The 18,021-nt window shown below is 36.0% G+C and overlaps 1 protein-coding gene across 1 annotated transcript in view; it reads right to left on the reverse strand.

Moving 5' to 3' along the window:
- Positions 1–17,451, reverse strand: part of LOC140744142 (uncharacterized) — an 83,048-nt gene extending 65,597 nt beyond the window's left edge. Inside the window, exon 1 of the mRNA XM_073075620.1 lies at positions 17,292–17,451. Within this exon, the coding sequence (XP_072931721.1) occupies positions 17,292–17,308 (17 nt within the window). The 5' untranslated portion in view covers positions 17,309–17,451. The remainder of the gene's footprint in view (positions 1–17,291) is intronic.
- Between the last annotated feature and the right edge of the window lie 570 nt (positions 17,452–18,021).

Raw genomic sequence — 18,021 nt, forward strand, 5'->3', positions numbered from 1 at the left:
TAATCTGTTCCCAGAAGGAATATTTTAAAAGTGCGAAGAAAAAATGTATCTATGCCATGTGCCACTTTTAAAAACAATGTTTAGTATCTATAGCGTCAATGATACAGATATTTATTTTCTTTTAGTTTCTCTTTAATGAAACTTCTTTGATTGCTAGTTTAATGGTGCATTTGTGGCGCTAAAATATGTTTGCGATTACTTTCCATTCTACATTACGAGTAGTTTAATAATGCAAATAAATTATTTGTATCATGTTCTGTGTAGTCAAATTGTCTATGATCAATAATTTTATTAAATTCCATAATTGTATTTTTTACTTTTGATAAGTTTAATTAGATTTTTTACGAATAAATAAATCCCATACATAACATAGCGAATTGAGTAATAATAATGGCGGCAAACCAGATCTCACCCCGGCTATTACAACCGTGACCGTTAAAGCTCGTCAGTCGCCTCGTTTCCCGGGAATGCGTAATAACCACTCTATATAAATCCTACGCGCTGATCTATACACTTGATTTTTTGTCTATGGCGTAATGTCTAATTAAGGCAATTATTATTTTATACTACTCGTATTATAAATTATAAAAATATACAAATTAAGATATTGATGTTTACACAGTGCTTCTTAACAGTTTCTCTTTTTTGTGCACCGTTAAAATATGAACAAGAATATTTTAATTATTTAGTAGATTATATTTATTATTGTTTCTGTCGTATATAAAGAAAAAAATAATTATATGCACCGCATGTGCACCGCTAATATGATGAGATCTTCGAACTTTTTAAACTTCCGTCTTATTAACCTTTGCCATAATAATAATAATGTTTGTATATGTTAATTTAATCATAATCAATAGTGATTAGATTTGAATCACAAATAATATCCGGACGGGTGTAGATAATGTGCGGATGCGATCTTTTACATAATCAATTAATAATGCAACATGGTAGATATATCAGGCTTTTGTAAATTATGAGTATTATTTCAAGCGTGTTTAAATATTCATTCAAACGTATACAAACGACTTGGGTCCTGCCTTCAGCTTCTCCAGGTGCTTTCTGCCAACTATAATAAAAAACTCCCTATAAAGAACATAAGAGATAATTATTTTCTAATATGCACTGCTTCGATTAGTACACGTCGTCTTCAACTCATTATTGACCTTTGGCTGGGCACTGGGCACGGGTCTCCTCCCAGAGTGGAGAGCGGTAAGGCCATAGTATTTTTCTAAAGAGCTCTTAGACGTGTTGGTTTCCTCATGATGTTTTTCATCACCGTTTAGCAATATGCACATACTCGTAACTTAGAAAAAATGTAAGTTGCCTGGGATTCAACCACGAGGCTATTATTTCCTCCGATTAGTATAATATCGTCTATAACAATGAAAAAGTTGCACAAATAAAAGTCCTAAGTGTCTCGTAGCTATTTCTATACAGCTGTGTATGTAACAAATGACAAATGTGACAAACTTAATAATAGCTCCCGGAGCCACAAACGCATAAATTAATTGGTTAGTTCGAATTTAAATGACAATGCAATTAACCTCTGGAGAGCGGTAAACTTCACGCGCTGTATAATTAAAGGAATTAGTCGCAATTTATGACAAAACCTTTTAACTTTACGTATAAATATGTATACATTGACACAGAATTAAATTATACGTTATTCTCTTTGATCTTGATTATTCTAAACTCTTAATAATGTCTTTTTTATATAGGACCCCTCTTTGCACTTTAAGGATGCCAGTAGCGCCAAATCTGCTGGGCAAGTGGAATAAAGTCGAATACAGCTGTGCAAAGGCTGTTTGGAAGACGTTAGAACCCTTTGTGGTTCGACTCCGGCGGCACCTTCGCCACACCTATTTCTACCTAATAACAGCAGTGTTCGGCGCTGCTATGTTCCGGTTTGAAGGGTGTGGTAAGGGAGACAGACTTTTCCGAGGCGTTCCAACTTAGTCCTCAGGGGTAGCGGCGCATCTGTAGCCGACCTCAGGTAGGAATATCTAATCCTATCAGGGGTTGATTACAGATGTCCATGGGCGGTAGTAGCCACTTAGGTGGAGTGCATGTTCGTCTGCTACTCCTATATTATAAAAAAAAAACAAAGCTTCTATCAGAGGATATCAAGATTGCACTTTCCCGCGGTTAATGTAAGTCTTAGCAGATACAGTTAGGACAGACAGACATAGATACAGACAAAGTTAAGTAATGTCGTCACTAATGGTTAAACATACTCGCCTTCGGTATTTTTAGTCGGTATTGGTTGTTATCAATGCGAAACCTTTTGCAACTGGGAGTTTTGCTGACATCCGAATCGGATCGTCCGCCAGCCGAACCTTGATTTCCAAACTATCATAGCAAGGTGGATCGTAAGCCACATGGGACTCTTTAAAAAAGGTGCAAAAAGAACTCTCCTTGAAAGCCAGTGATGAATTGGCAGCTTCTCTAGTGTTGCAAATGTCCCTAGGCGACGTTGACTAATTTCCATTAGGTAGCACGTCTTCTTATTGTTAATCTCAAATATAGAAAAAACTCTTTAAGTTATAATAAGAGCTCAGCAATTCGACATGAAATATATTGCAACCAAATAAGGAGATTTCTTTACAATGATGGCAAATTATCGTAATTCTTCAGGTGTCCGCTCGCTATCTATGAATGGGATCGGATTACGCGCTATAACTCAGATCGCTCCCAGTATGCGCATAATTGCTATCGATAAGTGCTCTATGAATCCAACGAGTTGCTCGCGTCAATGTCTATTAACATTTTACACACGTCCAGCAGAGTACTTCGCTGTGATATTAGCTACATTATAATGCACTTTGTACTTGTGATATGTTGTATAATCCCGTCCATGAATATTAACTGTAATACCCATAAAAACAAAAAAGCCCGACTACTTAAATAGAGGTTGGTACTTAAATACACTCACAATTTAGACGAATTCAGCGACACCTCATAATTGAATTAAAATTCGTATAAAGCGCAGGGCGTGCCAAAGAATAAGACATACATATAAACATACGTACATGCATACGCCCGATAATAATTAGCCGCCTCAATCAGGTCATCATCAACCCATTACTGTCCCACTGCGGGGCACGGGTCTCCTCTCAGGATGAGAAGGATTAGGTCATAGTCCACCGCGCTGGCTAAGTGCGTATTGGAAGACTTCACATACCTTTAAGTTTTTTTTTTTATAAATCATCTCTCAGGTATGCAGGTTTCCTCACGATGTTTTCCTTCACCGTTTAAGCAAGCAGCAAGCAAGCAGTTTAAGCAACTTGAAAATCAGAGGTGCGTGCCCCTCAATCGGGTAAAAAACACTTAATTTTATTGAAGTTAATGGACGCATGGGCAGATGGGCAACTTATGAAGACGACGACGTTACCTATCTTCTTGATTCAACCCTTTTGTCCGTATAAAAAAAACGTAATTTCCTTTATTTACAGTTATAAACTAAACTTAATGATTGATTAGTAACTTATCTCGGATGTTCGTAACAACCTAAACATAAGTGCTTATAATAAGCTAACTGTAAAACCCTGTACTTGAATAGACCAATTTATAAGTCGAAAAAGTAATTTAACATAATTTGAATTTCGTATAATGTAAAAAATCTACGAATACCTCTGGAAATCTACGAATCATTCTTGTAGTTTATAAAAAATACGATAAATGTTAGCTTAAATTAAATTGGTTCTAACAGTTCAGTTATTACTCTTTCTCTACTTGACCTGCTTACTAGAGTGCACCTAGATAGAACACTCCAAAACTACTTAGAAGTAATTTAATACTCTCTAATGCGTACTCAAATGATTGCACTTTGCCGTATTAATTTCCTTTAACTATAGAGACTTCCTCTATCTGCGCTAAGAACGCTATCAGTATCCAATTAGCGATCTAGACGGAACCGCCAACAAAATAAACAATAAATAATACAGCTAAAGTTAGCAACACAAGCCCGTAGGAGGCGAGTGGGCTTCCGATTGCCAGTCGGCACTTTATCTCCGAGTTGCAGACAGTTTGAGAAACCCGACACTCCGTTTAGTGCCTGTCGGGCTTAAAATAAACGTTTGCTTAATGTTTGAGTGCGCTTTTCTTGTTGATTAGTTAAGTTAAGGTATCGTTGTTTTAACGATAAGAATAAAATTGAAATCACAAATGAATATGGCATCTCTCTGATAGGATTATATCTGACGCCGATCACTCAAAAATTATCGGTTCACACATAACTCGACTTATATAAGTCGACTGGCAACAATACCCTTCTACTCAAATGCACACTGCTTCACAGTAGAAATAGGGGTAGCCGTGGTACCTCCTCGGTCGAACTAAGTTGGACATGTTTATGTTTCTAAAACACTTCTTGGTTCAACGACGACGGCACTACCACCACAACTATTTCCATCTATTTTTAGCACCAGTTTTTATTAGTCAAGCGCTATTGAGTTCTGTTTTAAAGGGTTACGTAGGCCTATTTTTCCCAACATAGTTATCAGGGGTAGCATTCTAAGATCGACTGTTAAAACCTAAATCCTATTTGGGTTCGACTTCAGTTTACACACAGTAGACTGCTTGACTCCCCACTTCAAGATACATTGTTCTAGATAAAGCATAAAGCAACAAATTATATACATTTAAACCTAATTTAGATTCAATACAAGTGGAACAATTTATTTCATGCCGGAGCCTGCATATGCATCATGTGCATACTGATACACTTCTTAATCACTGCAGTTGTAATTAAGATAATGAATATTAATACGCATAATGTAGCATGGCAATGTATTATTTCGTGTTCTTAAGTAGAATTTGTGTCGACAGCACTTAATAATATTTGCATTTTAAAATCGGATCACTTATATTTGTAGTGGATATATTTCTTTGTTGCTAAAAAAAGTTTCATGTATGTACATATATAACACAAAATACACAAACGTTCTATGTTGTGGTCCTGTGTCCTAAGTATTAGGGCCGAATCAATCAAACTAAGGGCAGAATTAAAATTCATAATTAAGAAGCTGGTCGAGAATTAAACCTGGAACCCTTTGCGTTCCAGACTGTTGAATTGACAACTGCATTACGCGGGTCATGAATTTTTGCATATATTTATGCACTTATGATGTTCTGGTAAAAGTGCATAGTTCACTCAATTAGATATGCGTATATCGGCATTTCATTTTGTTCCCTGTAAACATGTTCAATTCCAACTAGAGTAACCCTGATAATACTCCGTTTTGGAGCAAACGATTATTTTTAGTTTTTGTACGAGCAAATATTATCTGTAAGAGGGAAGCTGTGCATACTTCGTTGTTTAAAATATATGCCAACATACATGTTGATAGCGGATTGCTTCTAGCAGATTTAGACTAACTTTATTAAATTTATTTGTTACCTCACACACACACACAATCAGAAATAAACCAATTTATTTTCTTCACCAAAAACACGATAACATACCAACAAAAACTTTCCTCAGCCTTCGAGCAAGCGGAGCGGAATCTTTGATATTCCAGATACAGTAAGATCACTACTACCAGTTACGGCATAATTGGACAGTAATGCGACAGCGGATCCCACATGTATTGTTACGCTGTAATTAATAGGCTCTAATTGACTATTCGAAGCCAATTTAGATCGAGGTTCAATGTGTGCAGATAGGTAGATCATATCGGTACGGGAGCGGCGGATGATAACTGAAAAACGCTTTGAAGTTACCGTACACTTTTTAAGGATTACCGTAAAGTGTAGGGGTAATAGTAGTAGTGAGTGCTTTAATGAAATGTAAAAAAAATCAAACAGGCATTCATATCGTCAATAACTGCATTAGCATTGGAAAGGAGTATGACCCACACCTCCGAAGGAATAGGTCGTTGAAAAAAAACTCGCCCTAAAAGAAGAAAAGTCGTGCAGTCTCCGAAAAAAAGGGAGAAATTAAAATGCTTCTCCGTCCCCCATACATCACAGATATGGACTTAAATTTATGATTTTGGATTTTGAAGGAGGCATAAACTACTTACGAGTTACCTTCGGCAGTGAGGATCCGCAAGTAATAAAGCTTGTAAAAAGTAAAAGTGCATTCATCCATCAATTTGCTGCAGACATAATGTTTTTTACTTAGAATTTCTAATACATAATAATTATAAAGTAATCGTGAATATGCACGTACTGCAAATTTCTAGTTCATAAAAAATTTAAAACAATCATAAATATGCACCTTACTTGTTTTTTGTCGACTGAAAACGAAAGTATAAGTAATGCCATAATACCATTGAATTGAATTAAACAAAACTATGTTAAATATGCACATTTTTCCTTGTATCCATAAAGGGAACTACTATCGATCCTTGAATAAATTATATGGTAAGTAAGCGAGTTCATGAATAATAACTATTAATATCATTTGCAAATGCAAATGAAAATGAACTTTGAATCTAAAAAGGGGAAACTTATATTTTAGTAGTTTAAAAAAGAAAAATTATTTTCAGCTTAATAGTAATTGGTACTTATAGTTGATATTTAATACTTAATAGTAATAATAATTAATCAAACGCACCGATGACAATGATACAAATGATCACTATCCGATGTTATTATTCAATCTATCCACATTTGCCTACCAAAATTTCATACTCAAAATTCGATAATTTCTAAAACAGGTACAGATTATATTAAATGTCGATTTTTAGTAGGCAAGACACTGGATAGATTGCCTATCAATAACGACCGTGAACGATTGGTGTAATGATAATAAGTGAATGAAAGTACGAATCTCTTTGCTTTACGTCGCTTTCACGGTAATGCTATTGTAATCAAATAATCAGTGGGATTCATAGACTTTTCATCAATACTGCAACATTGTACGTGTAAAAGTGGGTACTGACTAAGTATAAGTAATGTAAGCTTTTATATGGAACTTTAGTACGGAACCTGGGCATATGAGGCTTACATGAATGGTTCCAATTTCGGAAAATACAGAGAATGTTGGCCTAAGAGACTAGTGATTGGCAGTAAAAGCCTATTCATTGATGAAAAATATTTAAAAAATGTAGTTTTTATATCATTTACGAATGAAACGATATTTCTCCGCACTTTTTCTTCGATTTCGTATCTTAACTGCGCATGTCGGCATTGTTCCGCGTAAATTACACCATGACAGCCATTAAATGGCTGACAGAATTTTCGGCTGTTTAAGTCATTTAATGGCTTCCTACAATTACAAGGCGGTGAGATATCTATACTTATCTATGCCAACTACACATACAAAAATCTCCGGTCGGTCCCGGTCACCGGGTACCTTTTGAAGGTTTCCCCCTCGTTAACAAAAAAAAAGTTTCTCTAAATTAAAATTATTACGTATGGACATCTGTAATCAACTCCACATAACATTAGATTCCTACCTGAGGTTGACCACAGATGCGCTGCTACCCCTGAGGTCTAAGCTGGAACGCCTCTGATAAGAATCCTTACCACCCTCCAAACCAGAGCACAGCAGCGCTTAACACTGCTGTTATTAGGCAGAAATAGGTGTGGCAGTGAGTCTTTGTGAGTGACCTCAAAAACCTTTCATTCCAAACTATTTGCCATATTGTCACTTCCTTGCCAACATGGCACCAAAGCGCGGCCATAAAATAAGCAAACTTATTTCGCTAAAAGCTTTCAAACAACCGTTAGGAGATTCACGCCTAGCAAGCAAGCTAGGTACATTTGTCGTTTACAAATAAAACACGTATTGTGCTAGAACCCGGTTCTGCTGTTTTATGGCTACAGACAATAAATTGACCACTTCACGCAATATTGACGTAACTTAAGTGCAACAATAACTTCGTGGGACTGGCAATCTGACAAGCAAGCAAGTAAAGTACGTTACTACTTGATTTTTTTAATATAGGTAAGCCGCTACCGGTGCATGGACATCTGTAATCAACCCCAGATAATATTAGAGTCCTACCTAAGATCGGAAACATAACATAAAGCTTAACACTGCTGTTATTAGGCAAAAGTAGTTGTGACGGTGGTGCCACCAGAGTCAATCTGTTTAGCAGCTTCAAAAACACGGTTCTGCTTGGAACATGTGACACCATTGGAAATGTTCATGAACTATTTTATTTCGTTCATGTAAAACTTTAAGGGACATAAGTATTTCGAAAGTAAACGAAAGGTGATCAAACTTGTTTTGGTTAGACGCCGATGGCACCAGCGTCACACTAAAAATATAATAATCCACATTAAGCTAATCCATACTGGAAAATCGCGATAGAATATTCCTCCATCTCCGGAGAGCTTATTATTATTAAAATATGGTTAAGACCATTATAATTATGAGCCATTATATTTGTAATTATTCATTTACGAATTTTATGAGTTGGTACCGTTGTGCAATTAAGAATTCATCGTTCATTTTACTGCTTTGTAATTCTCCATTTCATACTGCTTCCATGAATATAATTGTCGGCAGTTTACCTATGTCATGCAAAATCATTTTCGTTTTTAGAGTTCCGTTCCCAGGGTAAAAATGGAACCCTATTACTAAGCTTCCACTGTCTTGCTGTCTGTCCGTCTGTCACAGGGCTCTATTAAAAACTTCCTGAGGGCGCCATTAGTGCAAGAACGGAGCCGCCCATCAGATTCATATGCAAACCCAGTCAAGCATACCTTAATTTATTATCAAGCGAGGTCAATACCCCATTAAGAAAACAGAAAACATATGTACGTCACAAAAAGTCGATCCAAACGAATGTGTCGGAAGCGTCGCGTGCGATTAATGATGTGTGTCTGTTGACATGTCTCTCACGCATCCCGGCTTCGAGGAACGGGAATTCAAGGAATGGGCACATGCAAGGCGCTCAATAATATAATTATACGCCTAAAACTGAGCTTGATAGCTGAAAGATGCCGATAGCGTGACGCGGGAGATGATTGCCATTTGTGTTAGTAGATCACATGTTTAAGTAATATTTTGCAATTATTTGGTAAAAGGAGTCGCTTCAAGGTATTACTAAATGTGTTACTAAAATAGATTAGGAAAAAGAGATCTCCCAGGCTATGTGACCGTGCCCGGGGAGCGGCTGTGCTTCGACAGTCGTACTCGAAGGTTAAGTATGTGCAAGTTGTTGAAAAACGTTACGCTAGCCGCATTCGGAAATACTAATAGCACCATCTGTTGACATGTTAGAAACAATAGTAACAAACATTTATTTTTTTCCATGCAATGTATACGATGAAATATGTTTGACAGAGACCTTGCGTTCTTGAGCGCTGGATCAAATAAAAATGCAGACCATACTCTAATTCGATTACGTTAAGCTATGAATTCAAAAAATTTAAAAAAGTAAAATTCATGTAAAATTGGAATTTCACTATGAGAATGCTTACAGAAGCGTTACTTCTGAGAACTAAATTGTAACGCTCCCTCTTTGCATTTTAATAGTTAACAACACTTTAATACTTAAATCTGTTAGTTTAAGTAGGTATACGTGTGCCTTATGACCAAATCCGTGACGCATTGTACTGGAAAAGGGCAAAACGATTTATCCGCTCGCCCTGTCCGAGCTGAGCCTATAAATACACACAATTAACGTGACACCCATATTGCCTATTATCCACAGTATTCCATAGTTCTTCCGGATAATTATAAAGCTATGGGTGGTATTCGATTGTGGCACAGCGGCACACTAAGAAATTTCTATCTAGCAGTGTTTGCGCTGCTAAATAGAAATTGTCACCATCGTAAACCTATTACTAGCCCTCTAGTTAGAAGGGACAACCGTCGTCCTTTTTACTGTTGAAATATATAAATATCGGAATATATAAACCTTTTCTAATATAACAAATATTTTCTTCCGAAAAAACGATTGTGTATATAACCCATAACAGTTTCAACGCGGTATTATTTATAAACTAACTTTATATTTTACCGTTATTATATAATAGACTTTGAAAGGCAAGTCATATAATGTAAAATAAGAAAGATAAATAAAAATAAAAGATATTTTTCATGCGCTTATTTGAGTTTTTTTTTAACACCAATACGCCAAATTTTAAATACGCCAAAAAAGTATGACTTCTTTCGTGCCTATATAAACACACACGCTTTTTCAACTGAAACTTAACAGGCGGCTGAACAAACCCGCTCGTTATAAATGAAAGGCGTCTCCATAGTGACAATTATTAGTGCTAGTTGGAGCAAATGGTCCCGCGAGCCTTCACGGTAGCGGCACGACACTAATAGTGGCTCTAACGATGGTTTTCTTCAACGCACCTATATTGTTTATTAATGTGTAGGACATCTAAAATAGACAGAATAGTGTGGTAAGGGAGACAGACTTTTCCAAGGCGTTCCAGCTTAGTCCTCAGGGGTAGCGGCGCATCTGTGGCCGACCTCAAGTAGGAATATCTAATCCTATCTGGATTTGATTACAGATGTCCATGGGCGGCAGTAGCCACTTACCATCAGGTGGACTGCATCCTCGTCTGCTACTCTTATATTATAAAAAAACGACTATATAGTTAGCTCGTTAATTCGCAAGATTTAGAAAAAATGCTACAAACTTCGTAATTATAAATATTTTTTTTTACTTATGGTATAACAATACGATAGGCATTGCTACACGCATTCTTTATGAAATATTCGAAAGAAGTATATCTTTTGTACACACAAGTTTTTTGCAACTGCGCTCGTTATAAATAAAATGTGTCTCCATAGTGACAATTATCTGTGCTAGTTGGACCAAATGGTCCCGCGAGCCTTCACGGTAGCGGCACGACACTAATAGTAGCTCTAACGATGGTTTTCTTCGACGCACCTATATTTTTTATTAATTTATATATATTAGGAACAGTAAAGGATGTATTCCGCTTTATAAGTATTGCACTTGTAGTATCGAATATTTGAACCATTTACGCCACAACACTTTTACGTCATAAGGACTCATGTTTTTAATTATATGGAGTAGCAAATAAACATACATCCAATCTGATGTTTTATAAGCATTTTTAACTTTCCTTCTTAGTTCATATTACAAATAGTTGCAAGACTTAACCCAAATTTTACAACTGAATTTAAACTAATTATTCCTAACCGTTTGAGCTGATATTTAACTGATATATTGAATACACTTTTGAATTCAATAACAGTGTGTTATTATCAATTTAGAGGTAGTTGACAGTTTCACATACTTGGGATCAACCATCAGCAACAATGGATCCTGCGAAACAGAAGTGCGAAGACGCATAGGCATGTCCAAAAATGCCATGACACAATTGAAGCGAATCTGGAAGGACAGAAGCGTCTCACTTAAAACGAAACAAAGGCTGGTTCGCACTTTAGTGTTCTCCATATTTCTGTATGGCGCAGAATCTTGGACTCTCAGGACAGCAGACAGACGTCGCATTGATGCGTTCGAAATGTGGTGCTGGAGAAGAATGCTACGCATCCCTTGGACAGCCTACAGAACAAACGCATCCATACTGAAACAACTCGAAATAAAGACCAGGCTGTCCACTACGTGTCTTCAGAGGATCCTACAATATTTCGGTCACATCTCAAGGAAGCAAGGAGATAATCTCGAAAAGCTGATTGTGACCGGAAAAGTAGAAGGAAAAAGACCTCGTGGTCGCAGCCCTATGCGATGGTCAGACCAGATTCGCGCTGCCCTTGAGTCAAAGAAGCTGTACGATGCTCTGCACACTGCTGAGGACAGAGCCCAGTGGCGCAATATTGTGCACTCAAGTGCAATTCATGGAGGAGGTCACGACCCTCAGTAATGAGGAATACGAAGCAAGGAGGAGGAGGATTATCTGTGGATCATTCGAAATCAAAAATGGCGGACACCCAATACGGCGCCCCAATTTTTAGCACCCCAATCAAATATTTCCCAATTTGATTTGAAGTATGAAAGTCCCTGGAAAGACCCGATGTCCATGCGTCACGGATGGATAAGAGGACTAAGGGCTCGAACACAAAACTGCGATGCGACGCGATGCGAATTCGCAACGCAGAAAATTGCGATGCGAATTGCTGCGATGCGATATCGTGCGGCGTAGCGTCTCTCAGGGTGACCAACAACAACAACCACTGTGCGATGCGAATCAATTCGCAAGTTCTTGCGATGCGTCGAGGGAGCTCGCAGATTTTTGCGATGCGACGTCGCATCGCAGTTTTGTGTACGAACCCTTAAACCAGCAAGTAGGACTTATACGCAGTATTATTATGACTAATATGTTGGAATCGACGTAAATCAGCTCTCTAAATGTATTTGTAACTGTACATTTTGAGAAATCAACCCGTGGCCACCACGGCCGTTGACACTTTCGGACATTTATGATTCATACAATATAACATAATTATGATAATGAAAGCTAGTCGTGAGCTTTTATGACTAATCGAACTATGACTTGCCTTAATTTCACTAATTAGTAGAGGAGAGGTGCTAATGCATTTGCCGCACATCGCTACGAATTAATATAGCTAAGATAGTTGGTAACTCAATTAGCATAATGCTAGATTTTGATATGATATAGGTGTCCGAGCTGGATTTTAGATTTTTTTTTTATTAAAAAATCTTATGTGCACACATAAAAATGTATACTTATTTGGACCACGGAACAATAAAAAGACTATTTCCTTAGAACATTCGTAATCAATAAAATATTTTTTGCATTCAATTTGCAAACAAATTTGAACTTAGCAAACATCAGATGAAAGTGCAAACTACAAATAAATTACTACGGCGCTACGCAAAAAATGTAAACCCAAAAACAGGTTGAAGCTAAGTGCTACACTATTTTATAAAATGATCTACATTTACCTTGCCAACTTATATTTAGCTGACAGTTATTAAAATGTATTATTTTCTCTAAAACGAAAAATAAAATGTTGTTATATTAAAAATTCAAAACTCCAGTTTGAGTTACCCAACACCCCAATACCCTTCAGTTTTTATACGAGAACAGCTAAACTAAACACTTATGAATCAAGCGCGTTATACCATCATGAATGAACAAAGCTTATCGCGCCCCGTAATCGAATCCCGGACCTCTGCGCAAATTGCGTTGCCGAGGTCAATGAAAAAGCTTATACAGACCCATTACAATATTATTTTCTAATTTTATAACACTTTGAAGCACAAAGCTGACACAGGACACAGATAAGAAATAAATGAAAATGAAATGTTAATGCAACACTATCTATGATTAGTGCATTTAACAGATGTGGAGCTTTGTAAAGCTCCGAGGTGTGGTCTAGTACTGAGGTACTCAATTTAATGAAAATTGAAAGAAAAGTTAAAGAAAATTAACTGAAATAAAAATGAAGAAATAATAATTATATTTCAATTTACGTTGATTAGCAATGCAGCCATTGTTGAGATAAATAAGGGAAACATAGGTCGAAATTCTAGCACACTCCATTTTTTAATATTTTTAATTTAGACGTTTTAAAGTAAACCCAATGGCCAATATGTCTATCGAGAGCAATGTACCTAATATTTAACAGCATAACAGCAGCAGGGATTCGCTGGCGGTTGCCTCGATACTGTATCATACTTTGGTGAATCGACCGCGTTATCGCAAACACATGTTGTAACGTCTACATACATCGCATTTTTGCAATTAACATTTTTGCGTCCAATCGCTTCCGGAGAAGTGATAGTCTGATCGCCGATCTACGCGATTAACATTTAGCTACGTCTGTGATGTGTAACGTTTGATCGCTGCATTTAGCAGCTAAGTTGTCGATCGCCGCTGCTAAAAGTGGCTAGACTGTAGGAACCCTAATAAGACTTAAGATACATAGATCTTAAATAATACGTACGTGTGCAGTGTGCACATGTGTTTCGACCTATGATTTTAACATTACAACAAATCATAGTAAACATGACAAATTAGTTTTTGGCGTGTCATATATTTGATGAAACGGAAGTTGCAAATGAGCATGCAAACCATCGCCCATACCATCTTTAAGCGAGCCCAAATGGACTAGCCACTTATAGATTTATCACAGGTACTGCCCCTGAGGGCTAAGTTACAACACGTTATCTCACGTTATCACTAATATCTTACCACACCCTTTAAAATAGTAGACAGCAGATTTATAAAGCAGAAGTAGGCGTGACCGACATACAAATGACTCAGGAAACATTTTTCAAAATGAAATTAAGAAAAATAGGGTTCACGCCTTTCGAAGTTAAATTTTTCTATTAATTTCAAAGAACCATTATTTTTAATAGTAAGCAATGTTCGTAATCATTATTGATGTGAAACATCTATAGCCGCACGTAAAACCGATTTCTGGCGTGGCGACGCATGCCGCCACGCTATACGATGGTATATATATACAGTCTATATGCAGTAGTGTGTACGGTGTGGCGACGCGTCGCCATGTGCAATAACTATTACCGAAGTCACTGATTAAACGAATTAAGTAGTCACGATTTGAAATAAATTCGTAATTTTTTGTATTTAATGAAAATAAATGTTTATTCAATAAATAGTCATCGTTATCTGGAAAAAAATCGTAATATTTTATTTTATCATTATGACATATTTAGTTCCTATCACAATATGTTCTTTTCTGCATATTACTTTTACAAAATAATATCGATGTTTCACATCTGCCAGGCGTCCCGTGACGGCTCACATTTTTTATTAATAGTTCGTATATCTCAAAATATTTTCATAGTTTAAACGGAAATATTTTGAACAATTTTTTCTTTTGTGGAATGACTTCTCGGTCTTATAACTAATTTGCCAAAACACCTACCTATTTGATGTTTTGCTTACTTTAAAGATTAAAGGTTCTAAAACAATATGTTTCTAGAAGCTATAATATAATTAACTAATAGTTATTATGGTTTGTAATGAAGCATCTAACCATCTCATCGCATACTTTTGTCTACGGTTTGTCTACGAGACAGTACGTTTCGATCACAACACTATTAAATTGCGTTATCGTGCAACATAATACGCTGAAAGGGTTCAGCAAAGATAACGATCTCATTCAGCCGACATTAGGGGGCGACGGTAATGAAAGTGAGCGAGCTATTACAAAAATTACGTTCTAAAACATAATTGTTGTTTTCTGCTGAATTTTTAAATTGTATCGCTTATCGGAAATCTGTATTTACTAAAATGTGAATAATTTGAATTTCGAACTCATGTGACAGTCTGACAACGTGACACGTGTTTTTATGTTTAAATATTGTTAATTGGACAAAGCCGGGACAAGACAATATATGGATGACAAGAAATGTACAAAGTATCGAATCATTTTGTAATGTATTTTAAATTAAAACATTGAATAATATTGAAACAAAAAAATGCACGTAGTAGGAAAAAGTAACATTTTTTCGAGCAGAAAGAGAGGTAGGAAGATTAACTCTAACCATACAAACTTATAGAAAATTATTAAGAGTTTAAATTAAAAATTATTTTACAATTTTCTCCCAGCTTTGATCACGACATAAAAATTAAAGAAAATTCTGGAACTAGTTTTTAGGTGTTTATATATAATCTTTGTGATAAAAAAATGCTTCAGAATTATTTATTGAAATTGAGAATGCATGAATGCAATGAATGTGAATTTTAGTGAAACTTTAGTCTGTTTTTGTTTACTTTTTAATTACGGTCGAATTTTGACACCGCGACAGACGACTACTTTACAATATATTTTTTTAATAATATTTTTTTTGATAATACATAAAAATAATGCACTGCCAATATTATACTGCCCTTGTACGCTTTTCATAACTGTAATATAGAACATATTGCCATTTCGATTTCGAATGGCTTTCATAACTTTGTGTAATATTTAATAGACATAGTTTAATAAATAAATTCACCATAAAAAGTGTCTAAAAACGTGTTTGTATATTCAGCATGTTGCGAGCAACTTAGCTAGCATGCTAATGAATAATTGCATAGAGACGGTTTAAGTTGTAATGCACACTAGTTAATAAATCTGCCTGACGTGTAATTATAACTCTACTCCATTTTACTTAGCTCTATGTTACGAGTATGTTGGTAGAATAATAATTACTTTTACGACCAATCATATATTTACATATTTTAATTGCGAGCTTAATACTTCCTGTTTTAAAAAATGATTATTAACTCTACCATGACTCTACCCGCTGACATTTGAACTGTATAAGAGCAATTTGTAGAGCTAGTATGAAGGAACAGTGTAAAGCGCTACTGTATTTTAGTTCGGTGTGTTAACAGAGAGACACTTATGAGGCGTTCCAACTTAGTCTTCTATCTCTTAGGGGTAGCGACGCATCTGTGGCCGACCTCCGCAAAGCTCCTATCCTAGGTTGAATTCCAGATTGTCGAATCACAGATGTTTTTAGGTAGCAATGGTCAGTTACCATCTGATGGACCGAATGTTTTTTTGCTATGCTCCTTAATATAAAACAAAATTGCTCTACGATGACTCTACCCGACTCCGCTACAACTCTACCGGAGTCATGGCACCCACTTCTTATAGCAGCAGTGTTTGAACTACTAGTATAAAGAGTATGCAAAGCAGAATGTCTACTTCTAGTATCCAGCGTTTAAATGTTCTGTGACCATTACAACAAGCATTCTACGCTATGTTGATCATATGTCCGAGGGATGCAGTGGCTAATTAACACCGCGTGAACATGCATTCAGTGTGAAGTATGTTGGCTTTAATTACTAAAATAATGATTGAAGGTATGTCTTTAAGTAACGTAATTGGCAGTCGGTATTTTAATTAAGTTCATAATGTGATAATTGAACTGGACTGCGGGTAGTCCGTTAATTCTTTAACTCAATAAATAATCATGATATGAAATAATTGTTTAAACGAGTAATTAGAACACAACTTTTAAATTATTTTATCCCGAAATCTTAAAAGTATCGTAAGTACAATAAATTATGTTTTGACGAAATGTTTACAATTTAATCATGAAGTCTTCAAAAGAAGCTCATGAAATTTTATTAAAATAACTAACTATTATTGCAATAACTTAAATTGTAAAAAGCGATGCATTTGTACGTTGTAATAAAATAATAAATCACAAAGGTTTTTGCACTGTTTCGCATATTCGTTATCGCGGAACTTCTTACCCATCAAAGTGTAAAAAATCGTATTGTTTTGACGCGGCGACGGGTGACCATATAATAAAACAAGCGCACATAACGAGTGTGTTAACCTATGTTAAACTTGTCTCGAGAAAATCACGTACATTTTCATTCATTTATCTAAAAATAACTTAATAACTTCTCACGGGTGTTAGTCACTTTTACTTATAAAAACTCACCGTATGAGGTTCTGCATCGCTGGCTGTTTGTTGCGGGCGGCAAAAAAATAAAAATCGAAGTTCACTTTTTAAATTGAATTTCGAATACGAGTACTCGCGTTTCGCGGGCGCGTGCGGTGTGCGCGAAGGTTGCGTGGTTTCTGGCCGGTCGGGCGCCGGCCGCCTGCTCTTGAACTTGCTTGCGACTAGACAGCAGGTTGCAATGCACACTACTGCATTTTTTGAACTATTGATGCCTCCATCGCCTCCAATTATCAATTATGAACGTGGATACATGTACCGGAGTCAATCGGGAAAACTAGAATCGATGCTTTGCCAAGATTCGTTCACCTATGAAATCGTTGAATTGAATTCATAGATTAGTAAAGATTACTCACTCCTAACAAGAAAATGTACCCAGTTTAGAGAATTGAAATAGTTGCGTAATAAAGTTTTGCCACGATCCGTGCTAAAATGTCCCTAAAATATTTGAAATAATAATTTATTTATTATGTAAATTACACAGTATTAATTATCATTATATTTTAGTTATCATTATATTCGTAAATTTTCTCTAAAAATGTTTTTATTTGTCAAGAATTCAAAAAAATAACTTACTAATAAGCCGTTTGTGGCTTCATTCAATTTTAAGGCGGCGAAGTATCTTTACTAATCTATGATTGAATTGCCTAGTAATTCGATTAACTGAGATAGTTTCTTACCTATGCTGTTATATAAAAAAAAGCGTTAC

Source organism: Epargyreus clarus, unplaced genomic scaffold (assembly GCF_041222505.1).
Source record: "Epargyreus clarus isolate Ecla_fem2 unplaced genomic scaffold, WU_Ecla_fem_2.2 ptg000008l, whole genome shotgun sequence".
Lineage (NCBI taxonomy): Eukaryota > Metazoa > Arthropoda > Insecta > Lepidoptera > Hesperiidae > Epargyreus > Epargyreus clarus.